The following is a 20,011-nucleotide window of genomic DNA, read 5'->3' on the forward strand; positions in this document are numbered from 1 at the left end:
CGGCCCCTCGCATTATTGAATATCGTCCATTTGTCGAGCAACGTCTTCGCTCGTTCAGTTACACTTATCGTGTCACTGTTTCGCCTTCTACTCTATCTCTCGAGGCTCCTCCATCCGGGCCGAGGCGCGCTTGCCAGAAATATCAATTTGCGCGGGAGTGGTAACAGTTTGCTTGATTTGGCACCGTGCAGCTTACGTCCGAAATAAATCTTCTTGCGAGTGCAGTGTCGATGGCCGCACCGGAAACCGATTGTCTATGCGGATTTGACACGAGTAGAGAGTGATAGAACTCGTCCCGGTTTCTCGCGTCCACGATATCTCATTCTCGTGTGTGTCTTATTTCTTTATTTCCGGATCGGATTTAGCACGATCGGAAACGCGCGAGAAAAAAACATTATTCACCCTCATATTATTCGCTTTAAACACACTAATGTCCATATATGTATAGAGGGCGTTTCTCTGTTCATTACGTTAAAGCTGAGTTTACTTTCCGATGTACAAAATTAAAAGGTGCCTATTGACAAGCGCAGTGGCGGAAACGCATAATAAATTACAATGGCAAACATGATAATTGTTGTTCCGACAATGAGCGTTTTGTCACAAAAGTAAATGTGCTCAGAAAACAATCCACCTAGGAGTGTGTGTATTGGTATTTCGGAATCCATTTCGCATACCATCATCGGATGTTGCGTTTTCATTCGAGAACTTTTCTGTCGCTCATAATGTGTACTGTTCCTTCGATCTTTTTAATTTGTTTAATTTAATTCAATTTAATTATATATATGCGTATATGTATATATAATTTTTTTGTAAAATTATGAATTTGTTGATTATTTACGTTATATACATATATGAAAATAAACACAGTAGTATAAAAAAGAAATTAAGTAAGGTAATTCTATATCAAAATATTTATTAAACTATAACGTAATATATTATATCGAAGATAATGAAATATTTTAATTATCTTGTTCTTTATAAGCTCTTTTTAAGTACTTAATATTTTATAATAAAAAATATGAAACGTATTTCAATCTATTCCATGTTTATCGCAAATTATCTTGTAAAATAATATCGCCGAAGAATTAATTTGTATATAAAAATCTTACTATTCTTTTCTATTATAACAAATTTAATATCAATGGGGTAAAAATTATGTAGTTTAAGTTCAAAAAGGATTTATTCATAATTCTACGCGTTCGCAAATGCAAAAGTCGCAAAAGTCTTGGCTGAGCAGATTCGTATGTGTGAAGCTAGCATATCATTTCGTGAAAAATCATAAATAGTTGAGAGTTCTGACTTTATTTTCAATAGTTATAGACTTCTTGATAATTTAAACAAATAGTTCTGGCGGTTAAACAAAAAAAAAATCCCTAAGGACAAATTGATATGCCAACTTCACGCAGCATATCACTTTGTCCTTAGGAATTTTCTTTGGTTTAATCGCCAGAATTTGTTTAACTATTTGTTTAAATTATCAAGAACTCTAAGAACTATTGAAAATAAAGCCAGAACTCTTAATTATTTCTAAGTTTCTACGAAATGAGACGCTTCACACACCCCTCTTACCGCTATAGAAATGTTGTAAAATAAACACTTTCTCACTCACCGATATGTGCAAAGTGGAGTTGTAGTACACAGCACATTGATCTGAAAACAAAATATTCAAATTATGTATATATATATGCAGGATGTTTTGAAAATCTGGAAACGGTCGAGTATTTCATAAATGCAGTTTAGGAAAAAATATTTTAATTTTGCATACCTCACAGTTGCCCCGCTGTCGCCCGATGCCTCCTCGGGCCTCCTCCTCCTCTCTTGGTCCTTCGTAGCACTCACGACACTCGCGAAAATACGAATAATTACGATTGTCCGACACTTTACACGCATTCCCGACGTGCGATACTTTCAATGACACTCCCGACAAGACGCGTGAATCGCACTGTATATCGCAATGCTACCTGTAACAAATAAAATACAAACATATATTAGAATAATCTTATTATTTCGCATTATAATATGCACAATATAAATATGTAAGCTAGAATTAACGATAGATATATCGACGGATCGCAACACATTCGCGCGCGCGAAAACAGATTAAGTTGGGTTATGTTGGCAAGAGATTTTGCATCCAATTTTTCGCGAAATATATGTTTCGAACAATTACGACTACATATTAACGTTGAAATTATGATATGCGATTGATAAATATTACAATACAAAGGTTAGAAATCGTTTCTGACGATTATGCTTACTAATTAATCACAGCGGGACGCAGCTCCAACTGCCTGATACTCGCGACGTTTCGGTAATGGCCGAGGCTACAAACATCGGCAACTTCACTCTAATAGCGCGCGCGATACTATATACATGACTTAATATTAATAATTAATTAAAACTCGAAGGAGATTCGTTCGAAAAGATATAGTTTTAGAAAGAAAAAATATTAATCGAGAATAAGGTATTATAACATATTATTTACAACATATTACTATTTTATAACTTTTACCATATTATTATTTTAAAATTTAATTAGCAAATTATAACGTACACAATATAAATATAAATATGTAAGCTAGAATATTTAATTAGCAAATTTTCGCTTTATTAATATTTTTTGACAGAAATCAGCTGATTAAAGCATTAATTTGTGCTAATTAATTTTTAAAATAATATGTTATAATACTTTAAACTCGATTAATATTTTTGACAGTTATCAGCGGATTTCTGCCAAAAAATACTAATCAAAAATAAGGTATTATAACATATTATTTACAACATATTATTATTTTAATTTTTATAACATTTTTATTTTAAAATTTAATTAGTAAATTAACGCTATTTGTTTAAACTATCAAAAACTCTAAAATTATTAAAAATAAAGCCAGAACTCTCAATTATTTATGATTTTCCATTAAAGGACATGCTAGCTTCACACACACACAGCAGATTCACGATAGTGTTTGCGGCTTCTCGAATCAGGATTGTTATTATAGAAATCATCGACGACAGCGATTTTTCGCGCGCGAGAGAAAAGCTGACGAGAGCTGTATGCGGGAAAATAATAATAAGTGAAGCACCCGCGGGGGATAGGTGGACCTGGAAGGGCGCTAGGAGGATAGTGGAGGTGGAGATGCATAATTGAATGAAAGCGTGGTGAACAGCAGAGCCAGGGGGTAGTTCCTACGACTGAGAGAGGGGGCGGAATGCTATAATTTCAAGCCAGACAGTCATGTGTTATTCAGCGCCGAGGTACCAGGCTTTCTCTCTCTCTTTCTCCTCTCCTCAGCCTTTTCCGCGCCCTTCGTGTGACTCTTTGCAAGGTGGGAGGAGGTGCTACCTTTTCATTCTCTCTTCTTTTCATCTCGCTGTAATTCTGTCCTCCGGCCAACCCTTCGTTCGCCACTTTCGATTGTTTCCGATTTGCGACTCGTGAAATAAATCGGCGCGATTTATAATATCATCGATATATACACATGTGCCGAAAGAAGAAAATTTATGGGATATATCACGCAAACTAATCCTTTCTGTATTTCTCTCTGTTCTATTTAGGAAAGTGACAACCTTTGGTGGGAGGCCTTCGCGAACGAGTTTTTCGAGGAGGACGCCACCCTCACCCTTCACGTTTGCTTGGAAGATGGACCGAAAAGATATTGTAAGTATCATTGAACGGAAAAGACGTTTTTGAAAATTTATATAGTGAAATCAATTGCGAAAAATCGATTTTACTTTATTTTAAATCGACATCTCGACATATGTGTGTAAAATTTTATTTCTAATTAATGAAAACACATTTTCCTTCGTTATATCTACATTTAATTGATCAAAGAAACGAGGCGGTAGAGAAAAGAGATGTCTGTAATTTATAAAATTGACGAAAGCACACGCGGAAAAAAATTGAGTTTCGAGCAAAACATCTTTTCGAGAGACAGACATTGGTAACATTCTGAAATAGAGAGTTTCTCCGATATCTGCTTTCGTTATCTGCGTTCGATTTTTGTACCAGATAATTTTTTACACCTTGACAATATCGCGAGTATCGCTACTGATACTTAATCGTTGGCAAGCTCGTACGATACCGCCTGTGTTTTAAATAATGACGTGCCACCGAGCGGCAATTTTGCAGTTGGTGGATTTTAATGTCAGTTGTCTCTCTCTCTCACACACACACACACACACACACACGTACACACACCGTCGCGATAATATACGACGACAACGTGATTACATGTCTTGCGGATGCATGTCGTTGTCGGTTGTCGCCCGGATATAAACGACAAGTTCGCCGTACAGTAAGACGAGATGCGGTAATGCGAGATGCATTACTTTGCAATTAAAGAGAAATTTTCTTCCTCACCACCTTGTTACACAACGATTTACACATTTATATATATATATTTCATTACAAATATATATATGTATATATATTTAATTTCCATCACATTTATATAATAATATATAAATTAATAATAATAATTATATAATATATATAATAATATATTATATAAATTAATAATATATATATATATATATATACATATATACAATATATATTACTTCTTGCGTCTTATTTACATCATGCATCTTTTTTGCGATAGATTATAAAGTCAAGCTTTGGAATTAAATGTGTCAATTTTGTTTTTACTTGCGTTAGAAATTTCATTTACGGGCAACTTTTCACGAAGATGTATATATCTTCCTCGTCGTATTTATCGAGAGAGATTTTGTACCTAAACGCGAAACAACCCATCGATCGATCTAAGATAGAGCTGTCCATCTTAATAATCGCTTCGTCTTTCTCTCGCGCAACGCGTCTTCTTCTTGTATTTATTTCTAATTGTTTCCACTTTTATCCTTTTAGCGATAGGAAGGACGTTAATACCTAGGTACTTCCGTTCGATATTCGATGGCGGCGTTACAGAACTTTACTATACTTTGAAGAATCAGAAGGAGTCGTTTCATAACACCAGTATAACCCTGGACTGTGATCAGTGCACGATGGTCACGCAATACGGGAAACCGATGTTCACTAAGGTACGAGCAGAATTTATATTACATCTAATAAAAAAAAAATTTATTATAATGTGTTGAATCTGAATTTAATTGTCGACGCGACATTAAATTCAAATTCGTTTCTAGAAATATCGAGATACTATGTTTGATATAAAAAATATATTTCTGACCGAGACGAATATTCTATTAGCGAGGGTGTCGACATGTTTATACGAAAATATATATATTGAGTATCTTGTCGTCCCGTTTTTCACAAGTTTCCAAACGTTAGCCTTATTCTGTCAACCTATTCCTGTTTCTCTCTCTCCTATCTTTTTTTCTTCCTATTACAAACATAATATATATTTTTAACAGAGATATTGGAATCGCTATAAAAAATGCACCTTGTTTTAATTTGGCATAATTAGAAAAATTAATCGCCCTTTTCTTTTAAAGGAAGAAAAATATTATAGAGATAAAAGGGATTAAAGTTTAATTGGATTTCCGTAGTTTCTGCAAAACTGTTTCCCAACACAAGTTTCTGCGAACTCTCTTCTTCTCTTTCTTCTTCCTTCCTCGACAGTGACGCGCGAAATCGAATACTCTCGAAATAGTGAGATAAGGCAGGGTATATCATTGTTATTCGAATTTCTAATTTCAGGTGTTAACGGAGGGCAGGTTAATATTGGAGTTCACCTTCGACGACCTCATGAGGATAAAGTCGTGGCACATGTCGGTGAGAACGCATCGAGAACTGGTGCCGAGATCCGTTGTCGGTATGCAGCAGGACCCGACGATGATCGATCAGATCAGCAAAAACATCACCAGGCAGGGCATGTCGAACTTCACTCTAAACTACCTTAGAGTACGTATCTTTTGTAATGCGAGTGTCATCTTAATTATACGTTAATGTACCTAGTACTAGATTGATTGCGTAGAAATTGAATCGAAACTTTACGTATATAGAATGTTCTTACGCGATAGAAAGCGATCGAATTTTTAAAAGATTACAAACAAATAGAGTAGATGTAAATTAAATTGCTTTTTCGATGATAAAAACTTCTAAAATAGATTTTTCTTTGCAAGTTTAAAATAAAGAAATATAATATCATTATTCTAATAGTTATACACACACGTGAATATGTACGTAATTTTAATTGAAAATGAGAAAATATGATTAATCAATCGGAGTATATATACCAAGCTATAGCTAGAAGATAATTGCAGCAAGAGGGTGTGTCAATTTGCAAATATTCCTCTTTAAGTGTCATTTAATCGTTTTACACTCACTGCATAATGTAATATAATGATATTAATGCGTACGAAAATATAGAATGATTAGGAGAGCTTGATTTGAATTTTAATGAAAAGTTTTTACTTGAAATTAATTTCTATCGATTTGAAACATTAATAATTCTCGAGTTACGAGTACAAGATGAATCGCAAGAAACAAAGCATTTACATATCTTGTTCGAGTTTGAAGATACAGAGAAATAATTTTATTTATTCTATACATTGATACTTAAGGGTGTGTGAAGTTGGAACCCCTATGTTATGCTATCATAGTTCTGTTAAGAGTTCTGAGTTATTTAGAACTATAGGAAGAGTTCTTGATAAGTTTTAGAAATAGTTCCAGTCATTACGATAACGAAAATCAGTTTCAAAAAATAGGGCTGCCAACTTCACATTTTTTTACACATCGAGTTTTAATAGTTTTGAGCAGAGTTTTAAGGTTCTTTTAAATAGTTATATAGTTCCTGATTATTTTTTGAAAGAGTTCTGCAATTTTTAAATAAAAAAACGTACCTTCAATATCGAAAATATTTCTAAAATATCAAGTTCTCGTGAAAAACGTTAAAGTTCGTGATTTTCTAAATGTTTCGTAAAAATGTATTAATTTTAAAAAATCAATCTCTTCGAAACTATAATAGATAGAGCCATGCGGTTTTCACGTTTTTTTTTGTCTTATCGAGTACGATTCAGAACTCTAACGTCTTTCCCCAGAACTTGATATTTTTAAAATATCTTCGATATTGAAAGTATGTTTTTTTATCTCTATAAAAATTGCAAAACTCTTTCAAAAAATAATCAGGAACTATAAAACTATAAAACTATTAAACAATTTAAATTTACTCACCTCACGGTTGCTCCTTTGTTGCCCGATGCCTCCCCGGGCCTCCTTCTCGTAGAAGTTTCGAAACACTTGCACTCGCGTTATTTTTTTTCGTTTATAGTTCCTAATTATTTTTTGAAAGAGTTTTGCAATTTTTATAGAGATAAAAAAACATACTTTCAATATTGAAGATACGTTTTTTTTATCTAAAAATTGCAGAACTTTTTCAAAAAATAATCAGGAAATATATTACTATTTAAAGAACCTTAAAACTCTGCTCAAAACTATTGGAACTCGATGTGTAAAAAATGTGAAGGTGGCACCCATATTTTTTGAAACTGATTTTCGTTATTGTAATGACCGGAACTATTTCTAAAAATTATCAAGAACTCTTCCTATGGTTCTAAATAACTCAGAACTCTTAACAGAACTATGACAGCATATAACATAAAGGTGCCAACTTCACACACCCGATACTTAATAGATATGTATATAGTATATATATATTTTTTTTTTTTTTTTAAATGTGTGTATAATTATGTCTAAAAATTGATTCTACATATTTTTTCATACATTTAAACTTGCAAAAAATATCTAAATGATTTATAGAAGACTCATCTTCTATGGAATTATACAATATTGCGTATATTTAATAACACCTAATTCGGCTTAAAATTATAGGGAAATTTTCCGTATATTTTCAAAGTTAAAGAACGAAAGACGAGCGACTTTTCTATTAGGATTGAGTTGAATACATAAGGCGATTCTGTTACAGTTATGCGTGATTTTGGAGCCGATGCAGGAACTGATGTCGAGGCATAAAGCATATGCGTTGTCACCTCGTGATTGCTTGAAGACAACCTTGTTCCAGAAATGGCAGAGGATAGTTGCCCCGCCGGGTAAGAGAGGTAGACGAACAGTTGCTTTACATGAGAAGCACCAGCCAGTGGAGCCGAACGACCATCGATCCTGATAGACAACGAGATCGGTCTTTGCCATTCGCGAAACGACGTACTGTTGTTGTCGTCGGTTTTCTTTGCCACTCTTGTCGCGATTCTTGGTTCTATCGGTTTCTGTTCTTTCGTCGAGCGTGAAGTTTTCCGATTTTGCACCGAATCCTCCAACGATTAAATTCGTTTTCTCATGGACGATTTTATCAGGGTTGCCGACGCAACGTTGCTTTGCTTTGTTGATAATCACTTAACGAATAGTTGAGTTCATGATCGAATCAAGCATTTCTGTTACATTAAAATGTCAATTTATTTTTTATTTTGCAAATATACGTATCAATGATTCAGCTCGTTACTTTTCGATCGCTTGATGTTGCGTTACTGCGCTCGTCTTTATCGCGCTTACAAGTGCATCGCGTTTCTTATTTCACTTGCAATATTATACAACTTTGAATAAATTCGCATTCTAATTCGCTTTCTCCCGGTATCTTTCTAAAAATAACAAAACCGTGGAACCAAGCAGCTACGACACTATGTATTATCATGCCAAGCATGTTTCTTTGTAAAAATCGCTTGAGAGTGCAAAGTATTTAGTAGCGCGTGAAAGAAATAGACCTGACTTGTGTCTATGTATTTGTTCGTCTATCAATGCATGCTTGTGCTTGTGCGTGTCAGAGACCTTTGATGATGAGAAAGGTCCACAGCTGGGTAGTGCTCTTAAGTTTATCAGTGTGTAGCCTACACACACGTGGCCAAGCGTTGGCGATCGAATGCGCACAGCGTCGTGTTCACGATGAACCAATTATTTCCAGAATCCCAGCGACCGGCTAGCAAAAGAAGAAAGCGAAAGGGCAGTACGTCGGGGCCGGGCAACAACGCACCGCCCGCCCCCAGTAAAAAGCGTTCACCAGGACCAAATTTTTCCCTAGCGTCGCAAGTAAATGTCTCGATTAACTTTCTCGATCGGCTTTATTCGATCGTGCAAGAGGGCAGGCATTAACTAGAAATGCTTTCTTTTGCATTGATCCAGGATGTGATGGTCGTGGGTGAACCATCTTTAATGGGTGGCGAGTTCGGGGATGAGGATGAACGACTGATCACGAGGCTGGAGAACACACAATACGATGCCGCGAACAATTTGGATCCTCATAGTCACGATGCGGCCGGCGGTCCACCGCCGCATCCTCATCAGTTCCATTCGGAACCGACACCTGGCAATTCCTGGCCGCCAGATCGTGGTCCTGGTCCGCCACAGGGTGGTCCAGGCAGTCAGGTAACATATGTAATTAATTTATATAGAATATTTAACAAGGATATTGAAGAATCAATATCAGGGATGCTCGGTTTATCAACAAATTAAAAAAAAGTATCCGTTTCAGGGTGTCCAGGGTGGTCAAGCGGGTGCAGCCGCGGGTGTACAGGGAACGCAAGACGCCAGTCAGCAGCAGCAAGACAAAAAGAGCCCCGCGGTGAGCCAGTGAGGCCAGGAGTCCCCGCGCCCCCCCACCAGGGGGCGACGGGGGCGCAGGCCCAAGAACGTGGCTCCCTAGCGGGGCGAGAATCCTAGCCTCCCCACTGCCGCCGCCTATCTGGCTTCTGCGGCCGGCTCCACGGCTGGCAGGTTGTCGTCGCACGTTGGTGTATTTCCGCCGTTGGCTTGCCAACCCGGTCTGCCAGCAACAGCGGCGGGCCACCATCATCCGGAGCAATTGGGTCACGTGGCCGCCGCCGCCGCCGCCGCCGCAGCCGCCGCTGCCGCCGCCTCGATGGGCATGGAGTCCTCGGAGCTGATGGCGATGGCTCATTACCAGGCGCAGCAACTGCAGCGTCAATTGCTGGCCGAGCAATCAGCTCCGGGCACCACGATGCTGCCGCCTACGTCTGCTCAGCCTACTGGTGGAGGCTTGACGCAGCCGCAAGGACTCCAGGGGCAGCAGCAGCAGGGTCAATTGCAACCTGGTCAGGATCCGCTGCAGAGCCTGGTACAGCAACTGCTCTGTCTGCAGCAGATTGAATATTTTCTCGCGCAGCGCGGTCACAAGTAATTACATTTTGGAGGACGTACGGATCATCTCGCGCGAGAAACTGGGTGATTGGACCAGCAGAGAACGTACGGAACTCGTTGCGAGCGAGAAATACGTTTGTACTAAAGTGCTCTCTGGTTCAACGATAGGTAAATACCGTGCCGAGTTGTCGAGCGACCCTGCAGCGCTACTGCAGTCGATGTTGCGACGCTATCGAGGATAAAGATGAAAACGAACTTATGTACGGTGGCAGTCTGCTCGAGTTCGTAACGTTTTTCTAATTCTTGGACGGATGAAGGGAGGGGGAAATGGTATCTTTGAAACCGTCACGATGATATGGGAAGATCACGAAGAAATCGAGAGAAGGAAGCGGTAGATAAATAGAAAAGAATTTTGGACCCGTTTACTCGTGAATTATTATATCGTTTTGAAATACCGTGCGGATGGACAATGATCTCTGAAATAAAAGAGGTCAAAGCGTTTTAGCGTGTGATAAAAACTTTATGTCAAAAATTATATTAAATATGAAAGGTGGAAGATACAATGTGACTGCACAGTGAAAGATCGCTTTTGAACAAAAAAGTAGAAAGCGAGAAAAAGGAATGCTACACGCATCAGAGACGATTGTCCGCTCTAGTGCGAGCTGTGAATGAATCTCTATCCGTCAACAGTATTGATATAATTAATAGAGTAAATGAATATAAAATATTGTAAGAACTATATCGTAAGTACGTATTTGTGCAAATGTCAGTGTGCAAGTTGGGCAGAATGTGCGGTATGAATGGGAGAGAATATATGCTCGGGATGTGTGTGTGTGTGTGTGTGTGTGTGTGTGTGTGTGTGTGTGAGAGAGAGAGAGAGAGAAAGAGAGAGAGAGAGAGAGAGAGAGAGAGAGAGAGAGAGAGAGAGAGAGAGAGAGAGAGAGAGAGAGAGAGAGAGAGAGAGAGAGAGAGAGAGAAAGAAAGAAAGAAAAAAAGTGAGTATGCAAGGATTTGGATGAATAAATCGGAGAAAAAGAATGTGTGTGTATGTGTGTGTGAGATAGAAAGAGAGCTAGACAGAATCATTTTCGATTCAAAGATGTTTTTAAATGCGGGGATTGATCGAACGTCAACGCACATAAATCTGCAGTTTACTGTTACTATCCCGAGGGCTCGTTATAGAAGTTTATCTTTTATTATTATTATAATTATTTGACGAACCACGGAAAGTGTAAGATTTTGCACGTTAAGCATGTAAGAGGGACCTCGTTTCCAAACGTTCGACATTATTGGTACGCGTGTAACATAAGTGTAAAATATTCTTGGAATCGAGACAACACGTTATCAATCTCCACAGTGCAAGAGAAAAGAAAATGTAAAAGCGTTTTTAACAAAATGCTTCGTGTTTTGTATTTACGATACGTAGCACAGCACGTACTCACATCTTAGGAATTATATGTGACTTTTAACTTTATATGTGGGGTATATCCAGGTGAATACTTTACGTTCACTGATCTGATCATGTTTCTACTTTTAACCAGGGCTTTTTTAACGGAAACATTAGGAAACTTTATAATATTATTTAACATGTTAGTAATGTATGTGCGCGTGGTGATTCGATACAATGTACACAATGTACGTCGGTGAAAATATACATACACACAAAACACATACGATACGAACATGTAAATCTTTCTTGAATAAAGTTCCTTGCGCGTTACATTTTTAACATCATGTATGTTCCTCATTATATGTTTAGACGCGTCGCATTTGTTCCTATTTTTTACATTTTTGTGATTCGTTACGTGTTCCCTTCTTTTAGCATTCAGATGTTTTTTAAAAAGAATATCAAATTATTCCTTTTTTTAAATCATCGGTATAATATTTGATGATTAATTAAATGTGATCTTTGATTCTCGCGAATCTTTTCCATGTACAATGATTATGATTGCTTATAATGAATCGTCGTTGCAAACAATTCATTCAAACTTCAAATTAGAAAAAAAATATAATATTTTAAGTATTCACATCATGTACGTACATGGAAAGACAATTTGCGTTGATGAGATTCAAAGTTACACATTATCGCGCGTCGAAATGTAAGAAAGGGGAACATTGTTTTAGTTATAATTATAATACATCACACGAATTCTGCGATTCCTTTGGCGTTTTCCCGCATATTATCATTTGAGTACGATCTTTGTACGAGCTCTGCTTCGATTTCGGAATTCAAACTTTTCAAATACATATATAATATATGTATAATATATATTACATATATAATATATGTATTTTATATATTATGTATATTATATATGTATTTTACTTATATAATATATGTATTTTACATATATAATATATGTATTTTATATATATAATATATATGTAATCGAATCTGCATCGTCACAACGAGAAAAGGTCTCTAGTTTTTAATTTCTGTTGCGCAAAGTTTAAGATCAAATCCTTCTATATTGTTTATTCGATTTTAACTGTAGTCCAAAGAACGGTGTTCCTTTCTGAACAATCAGAGCAGTGCATCGTGTTTTCGGGATCTTTGTAAATCGGACCATTTTCTGGTCTGCGAAGGAACGAATCGAATCCGATTATTTGTCAGATTTTTGACACAGAAGGAGCAATTGAAAAAGAGAGAAAGATACGGGGCGCATATATACATATACAAGTCCATGGAATTTATGTCCTCTTTAGAGAGCAATGTTTTCTGCATTTTGTGGCATCGGATCGGAAATCGCGCGGGAATATATTTTGAGATGTGTACAAAGACTATCATCGGACGTACTCGTGTGCATCACACGAGTATCATTCTTATGATTTTCCTCCTCCGAGAGATCGCCATTGTGTTCTCATATTATTTCGCTGATTTTTAAATGCGAACGCGTGTACTGCTGCACTACATTGATCTTGTATCATTTTTTCTTCTTTTTTTTCTTAGATTGAAATAAAATAGGCTACAGACAGATACGAGAGCGAATGTGGCTTATACTTAGAATATACTGAGAGCGAGAGTCGGCGTGTGAGATAAAAAAAAAAAAGAGACACGCGCGCGTGTCGTTGCGCACGCATTTACACGTACATACACAGTTACATGCATATATACTTGCTCCAGAATCACACACAAAAGATTCGTGAATTAGTTAGATAAGCCACGCGTGAAGCCAGTACAGTCCCACGGCGTGAGAGTGTGCGAAAGCAAGAGAAAGGTGTTTTTCGCAAAATATACTTGTGCGTATAAGAGGGAGAAAGAATGAGAAAGCTAAGCGAAATCGCTGTGTGTGTGTGTGTGTGTGTGTGTGTGTGTGTGTGTGTGTGTGTGTGTGTGTGTGTGTGTGTGTGTGTGTGTGTGTGTGTGTGTGTGTGTGTGTGTGTGTGTGTGTGAGCAGAGAAAGAAAACGCACGTGTTTAGGAGCGCGTGTGTATATGCGTGAATGTACGGGAGAGAATGTACGAATGCGAGAGATTTCGACACGAGCATGCGGTGGGTTTTAGCATAAATGATCTATTGACAAATGTTGTATATTATTACGAATTATAATGACACTATTATAATTAATTAATTAATTAATTAATTATTATACCCAAATAATGTGAATTGAATTTAAACGACAAAAAATACACGAAATGATAAGTAATAGGCGAATAAATTTTTAATTGTTAGCGAAACACGCACGAAAGCCGAAATTATAAATGCCCCCACTTAAAAAGGCATTTTCCTTTAGGCCGAAACTCGAAAGTAGCGCAGCGCCAGGATCATAGATATATTACGTAATATATTATGTAATATATTAAATATATATATATGTAATATATAAAATATATAACGTAATATATATTATGTAATATATCCATGGCCAAGACGCGCGACCAAGTCGCGAATAAACAAAATACAATTACTACCTAACGCGGTGGAGTCGCGCGGAGGCGAAAACTTACGGTACGGAAACTCGAGGGATCCTTGCCGGGAGAAAGTGCATCGCCTAGGCCTCGAGCGGCACGATTTTGCCCCTCCGTATAAGGAAAGGACTGTGATGATCTTTTGTTATAGTAGTCCGATCCGTACATAAACGCGCGGTTCACGTGCAGCTTTTCGAGCTGCTGCGAGCAAACAAGACATCTCGACATTCCGCGGTATCGCACACTAGTCACACATTCGCAATGTCATTTGTAAAGTTATCCAGCGAACATTTTACCGGGCTGGCTTCACTCATCGATCACGATTAACTTTTTCAACCGCGGTATTTTTATCGATTCTTCCTCTCTTTCTAGCTCGAATCTTATACAAGGAGATGAAGAACCGCTCGAGTCGAATTAATCGGTGGAATCAGTCTTCAGATTGTTGATAGACAGATGATTGATGAAGATTTAGCAAACATCATCGGATATCCTCGCGCAACCTTACGTTAGATATATTTTTTTTTAAGTATGTATCATTTGTGTTCAATTATCTCTCTTTCTCCCTCTTCCTACCTTTTCTCTTTTTCTTTTCTGAATCTATCTATCTATTGATTTAATTTGTGTTCCGTTCGAATAGTTGGCGATGCACTTCGAAACAGCGTTAAGAAAATAGCCACGAGATGCGAGATGAGACACGCAAACTCTCGGCCGCATCTTCATTCTTCAAAAGCTATTTTAATTTCAAACAATGCTTCTACGAGTTGTCGCTTCTATGGGGAATGTCTCGAGCAATAGTCTCCTCGTGATTGTTTATCACTGTATGGGGGTCATACTTGTACGAAGTTTTTTTTTTTAATGTGCAAGAGGAAAGCGGAGGGACAACGGGCTCGGCGGGCTCAGTGAAAGTATCGATCATAATAGAGTGACAGATCGCACACAAGGCGGATGACCTAGGGTCATAGGAATTAATCTGCGGGAAAGCGGCTTTTTAATTTCGAATTGCATTTTATTCCCTTCTTTCTTTGTATTTCTTCGAAACCTGCATCTGCAAGACGCGCAAATTTTCTCGTATATAAAAAAATATATATATATATATATACATATATATAAAAAAATATATATATATATATATACAATATATATAAATGCTGAATCTTTCGCTATGGCTATCAAAAGAGATTGCCGGGATAAAATTGAAACGCTTGCCCTTTGAAGTCGCGCTTCTCGTTTCCGTGCGAAATGTACAACCGCTCATAAAGGACGACGAGTGCGAAAGACAATGGAAAATGTATTACGAAAAGTCGTTAACATATCATTTCTTAATTACTTAACGTGATTTTGCGTTAATTACTTTGTCTTTGTTGCGTGATGCTCGACGCTCTTGCGAACAATCAAAGGTCTAGTGCAATTTCGTTAGTGAATCTTCTATTTTTATCTAATTCGGCTGAGATCATTATGTTTGATTCGCACGTTATTGTAATGCAGCTTTGATACAACGAATATGATTTACTTGTTTTATTGCGAGTATAAAAATTTCCTGATTAACACTTTGTGTATTTTAGAAATTTTGATTCTTAAATTTTCAAACTATAATTATATGTATATTATGTTTTTTAGAGTCTTAAATATGTATCTTCCTTTTTTAGACTACTTATTTAGAATTGCAAAGTAATTTTGCGAATTTTAGCATACTAACAAAAATAATGAGATTTTCTACAAGCAAGTAGAAATGGCAATCAAATTAAAAATCACGCACTGAATCAATTTTAATTATTTTTGAAAATTATTCTTTAATGAGTACATGAATATGAGATTATTAATTAGCATCTATGAAATCTATTTTTACTGATTTTATCTAGCGATTGAAACTTTCATTTTACAGTTGATGAAATTATTATGCATATAATTACACGTGCCAGAGAAATTGAATAAATTTGCGTCGAATTCTTGTTGCAAGCTGCATTATTAAAAGCGTATTAAAATGGATGACCTTTAATTATTAAATCTTTCGCGATTGTGCAAATTGTGTGATTCATGAAGTCATGAAAAAAAATCGATTGATATTGAATGGGGAACAACTTAAATTTTTATCTGCCTCGAAATCATTCAAAATCATTTTCGGCTTATATCTCAAAATTAGCTAACTACCGTACTTAGATATGATTATTGTAATAGCATTTATCTTGGCCATATTTTTTATAATTGTCAATACTAGGCCTAGCAGGTCTCGCGGTGTACAATTAGCGATTATTGCTGCGATTTGACTTTACGCATTATTGATTAATCGCGAATTAGGACGCGGAAGTTCTGTCTACTTCGAGATGCATTCAGATCCGATAATACAAATAATAATAGGATTAATAAGGAGAATAATAGGCTAGGACAAAAGTATCTGCAATGCGTCATTCGACGTTATTATTTTCCTTATTACTGATCTTGTTATTATTTGCAATATAAAAACAATTTGATTGCATTTTGACGCATCTTAGTTACGTTTGCAGCGTAAAAAAGATTCATATTCTCGTGACATATATTTTACAAACTTTTGCATTCAGAGCGTAAATAAATCGTCCAGTCGTTTCTAGAATTGACACAGGACTATCTGCACCGAACAAGTTGTTTTTTATGAATTAATTAATTAATTAAATTTTATTAACTGAATGTTTGCATGCGACTCGATTTGATTTTTTCGAAACAAGAACTGGACGTATAAAACACATCTGATGAAGCAGACTGATAAACAGCAAGCGATTTCGATTAGCTTAATTTCTATTTATCAACAAGATTTAGTACGGATGACATTTGCCGCAACATCGTAATTCACGATTAATATTTAATAGATCGTTAATAAACGAATTGTTCATCTAGCGTCCGCGAATAGAGTATCGTGTTCGTTCAATTGACTCATTCATCCAAACAGTACATTTTGCTTGATTAATCTGATCGTGATAACGATTGTTATTTCAAGAAAATGGAAAGTATTAAAAAGGAGAGCAAATTTATTTGTTAAATCTACAGATTCTAACGAATTAATTTCTCTGTCGAAACCTCTCTTTAATCTAAATGTAATTCGATATATTTGAAACGTCTGAAAGCATGAATCGATCGAATCATATATAACTGATAATTTCGCCGATTATTTCGCGAGATTACGAGATTCTTGGCTGTATGATGATCCGATTTTGAGTCAAAAAGATCTCGAATACATTTTGATTCAGGGAGAGGAAGAGTATCGTATTTTTGGGGGATCTAATAGTTGAATGATCTGCACTATGCGATCATTATTGCATCACTTCCTTCTCGTCGATTCGATCGAGCGATTCTTTAAATTTTAAATCGTAGGGTTGATTTTGTTTAGTCAAAGTTCCTCATTTAATTATTCCACAAAAAATTCCGCTCGAAATATTTAAACCCTCTAATTTTAATTATTTTTATTGATATCCTTTTGACAGTTTGCTTTCAATTTTAGAGAAAGCAGAAAAGAAAATATGAGAATCGAGAAATATATTCAGATCTTTTATCTCTATAAAAAATAATTTTGCCAAATTTTTTAATTACTCGTTTATTTAAGATTGTATCCTAATCGTTCCTCGATCATCAATACTATAATATAACTTACACGACTTGGAATACCGAAATCCCGCAATTATTACGCCGCGATCTACGCAGAACTTTACAACTATCTTCGAATCAAATTGCATATCACCGACCGAATCTCAGGAGAAGCTGATGATTAGTATTATCGGAAGCGCGATGCGGAAAGTCGAATAATTATCGTAGCCGCGATTCTAGACCGATTTAGCGTCTCTCACCCTGTTGTCCACCCGATGCTGTTTATCTTAAAGGATGATAATTCCAAATAATTGTTGATAAATGGTCAGTCCTGTATATAATGCTAAGGGAGGGAAAGAAAAACGCGTGCCACTCGTCGCTGCACGACGAACACAAGCGAAGGCAAATACATCGTTGTTCCAAGTTCAGAGGACTTCTTCTCATTTTCGTCCTGGCGAGGCATTTTTAAAGCCTTCACCTTTGTCCTCGTCCGATTATAACTCGAATTATTGAATCGAAATGCGAAGAGAACGCGATTTTTTTTGTCAAATTATTACGATTCAATTATTTTCTTCGATTAAAAATGTCAAATTAATGTTAATTATCGTTAAAACATATTAGACTATAGTTGGCTCTTTTGCAGTTAATTAAAATTTCTTTTTTTTTATTATTTAAATTTGTATTAAAAAGGGAACATTTAGACGCGAATTAAAAATAAAATTATACAATTGTGATTTTTTTTAACTGCGTAAAAGATAGTGATATTTTGCAGAACTTTTATTTTTCTGATGTCTATAAGCAAGTAAATAAGACGCAAGAAAGATATGTATATCGTCATTTATATATAATAATCATTCACCATGTTGCCGTCTTCTGTAAATACTGTCCTTTGAATTTGGCACATTGAAAGCTCCGAAAAAGCCTCTCTCTCTGTGATCGATGTGAGAAACACAATCCTGAGATCGGCGGGTCGAGATCAGATCTGTAACACCGGATCATCAGTCTTGAGCGACGATTGCGCACTGTTAGCGTGTAAAATATTAGCGAATTAGGGACGATTTAATTGCGATCAAGGATATTACCTACCTACCTACCTACCCACTTATAGTGGACATGGGCCAAACTCGGTATATTATATTAATATACGTACAAAGTTTTTGGCCCATCGCCATGACCAATGAAGTAATAAGAAAAGAAAAGGAAAAAAAAAAAATGAAAATGAAAACAAAAATAAAATTGTCATCTAATTACATTTTTACGCACTCCAAATTTTTATCCTCGTCATTTGTATCATAGCAACCATGTGTTTAAAGAAGGATCCACATTATATGTATGTAATCAAAATTGTAACTGAGATAAAACGTTAATAAAAAAACGATATCCGAAACTTACCTGTAATCAACCTCATCCGTTGCCGATGCTTTATTCTCGACATCTAACATGCACAATACATGATCTTTAATATAACGAACGATATATTTTTATCTATAATAGTCTTTCGTGTGCGACGTTCATCAATACATTACACTTGTCTCCGCTTTCCGAAGAATTTAATTAAATTATTTCGTTAAAAGAAAGGAAATCGCAACGCATTTAACGAACACTGGTCATCACTACTAGTGGCTAGTTTCAAAGAACTCGACGCGCCGATATATCGAATTATCATCGATATATCGGATTTATATAGATCGCATACGCGCTTGTCAAAATCCCCCCTAGTAGCCAGCTGGGATACTAAAAGCCCCTATCGAATGACAATTTATTGCACTAGGGTACATCTAGGATCGGTATTCAAGTCGGTTCTTATATTTAAAGCCGGTATTCATAGTCCGATCTTATATTTAGATTGCCTGAATTCCGAACTTGAGATGCCACGCAGCCATTTGATTGGTTGAATGGGATCTTAAGTCAACCTCTGACCAGACTTAAGATACAACGGTCTTAAAATAAGAACGGACTATGAATGCCGGCTTAGGGTAGAGATTCCAAGGATCTCTAACCTCGGATTGCGCGATCGACAGGCATCAATCATGGAGGTAAGAAATAACAGGAGGGAGGATATATCCCTCTTGCCTGGCAAGCAGACGTAAGGGGGAACACTAAGCGCCATATTGGTGTGGCTTATCGAAGCGCAACATTTGAAATAGTGATGAAAGCACACACAAAAAGAGGAAAAATTCATAAATAATATTTATAAATATAATATATATATATATATATATATATATATATATATATATTGTATGTACAATAGTAGTATATATATTGTGCTATACCATATAAGGCTTGTTTTCTATTCCTGCACTGGCTGAACTGTGCACACTGGTGCAATAAGTTAGAGTGAGACAAAATATACTTTATTGTCTCATTCTAACTTATTGCATCAGTTCAGGAATAGAAAACAAGCCTATTGTAAGCGAATCTGTATGTATTTAGTAGCATGGGCATTTTGTTTTATAATATTTTATAACTTTTATATCTTTTTAA

The 20,011-nt window shown here is 36.3% G+C and overlaps 2 protein-coding genes across 9 annotated transcripts in view; both read left to right on the forward strand.

The window, feature by feature from the left end:
• Positions 1-9,578, forward strand: part of Chi (LIM domain-binding protein 2 Chi) — a 151,056-nt gene extending 141,478 nt beyond the window's left edge. For 3 of the 8 annotated variants that reach the window (XM_083048878.1, XM_083048827.1, XM_083048860.1), the window contains 7 exons: positions 3,556-3,658; positions 4,865-5,037; positions 5,657-5,860; positions 7,884-8,016; positions 8,871-8,995; positions 9,089-9,340; positions 9,426-9,552. In XM_083048878.1, coding sequence (XP_082905004.1) covers positions 3,556-3,658; positions 4,865-5,037; positions 5,657-5,860; positions 7,884-8,016; positions 8,871-8,995; positions 9,089-9,340; positions 9,426-9,539 — 1,104 coding nt within the window. In that variant the 3' untranslated portion in view covers positions 9,540-9,552. Of the gene's footprint in view, positions 1-3,555; positions 3,659-4,864; positions 5,038-5,656; positions 5,861-7,883; positions 8,017-8,870; positions 8,996-9,088; positions 9,341-9,425 lie in introns of all 8 variants that reach the window. The other 5 variants (XM_083048886.1, XM_083048869.1, XM_083048853.1 and 2 more) reach the window with 4 other exon arrangements.
• Positions 9,579-9,756: 178 nt separating this feature from the next.
• On the forward strand, positions 9,757-18,911 carry LOC145942298 (uncharacterized). Its single transcript, XM_083048899.1, has one exon. It carries the CDS (start codon positions 9,825-9,827, stop codon positions 10,101-10,103), a length of 279 nt encoding a protein of 92 aa, XP_082905025.1. The 5' UTR covers positions 9,757-9,824; the 3' UTR covers positions 10,104-18,911.
• The last annotated feature ends 1,100 nt before the right edge of the window (positions 18,912-20,011 follow it).

This window comes from Prenolepis imparis, unplaced genomic scaffold (genome assembly GCF_030444845.1).
Source record: "Prenolepis imparis isolate NDT839.2.m4 unplaced genomic scaffold, iyPreImpa1.0 SCAF_1, whole genome shotgun sequence".
Lineage (NCBI taxonomy): Eukaryota > Metazoa > Arthropoda > Insecta > Hymenoptera > Formicidae > Prenolepis > Prenolepis imparis.

Excerpts from the sequence above, each read along its gene's own strand:
- LOC145942298 (XM_083048899.1), top strand. The coding sequence starts at position 9,825 with ATGGGCATGGAGTCCTCGGAGCTGATGGCGATGGCTCATTACCAGGCG.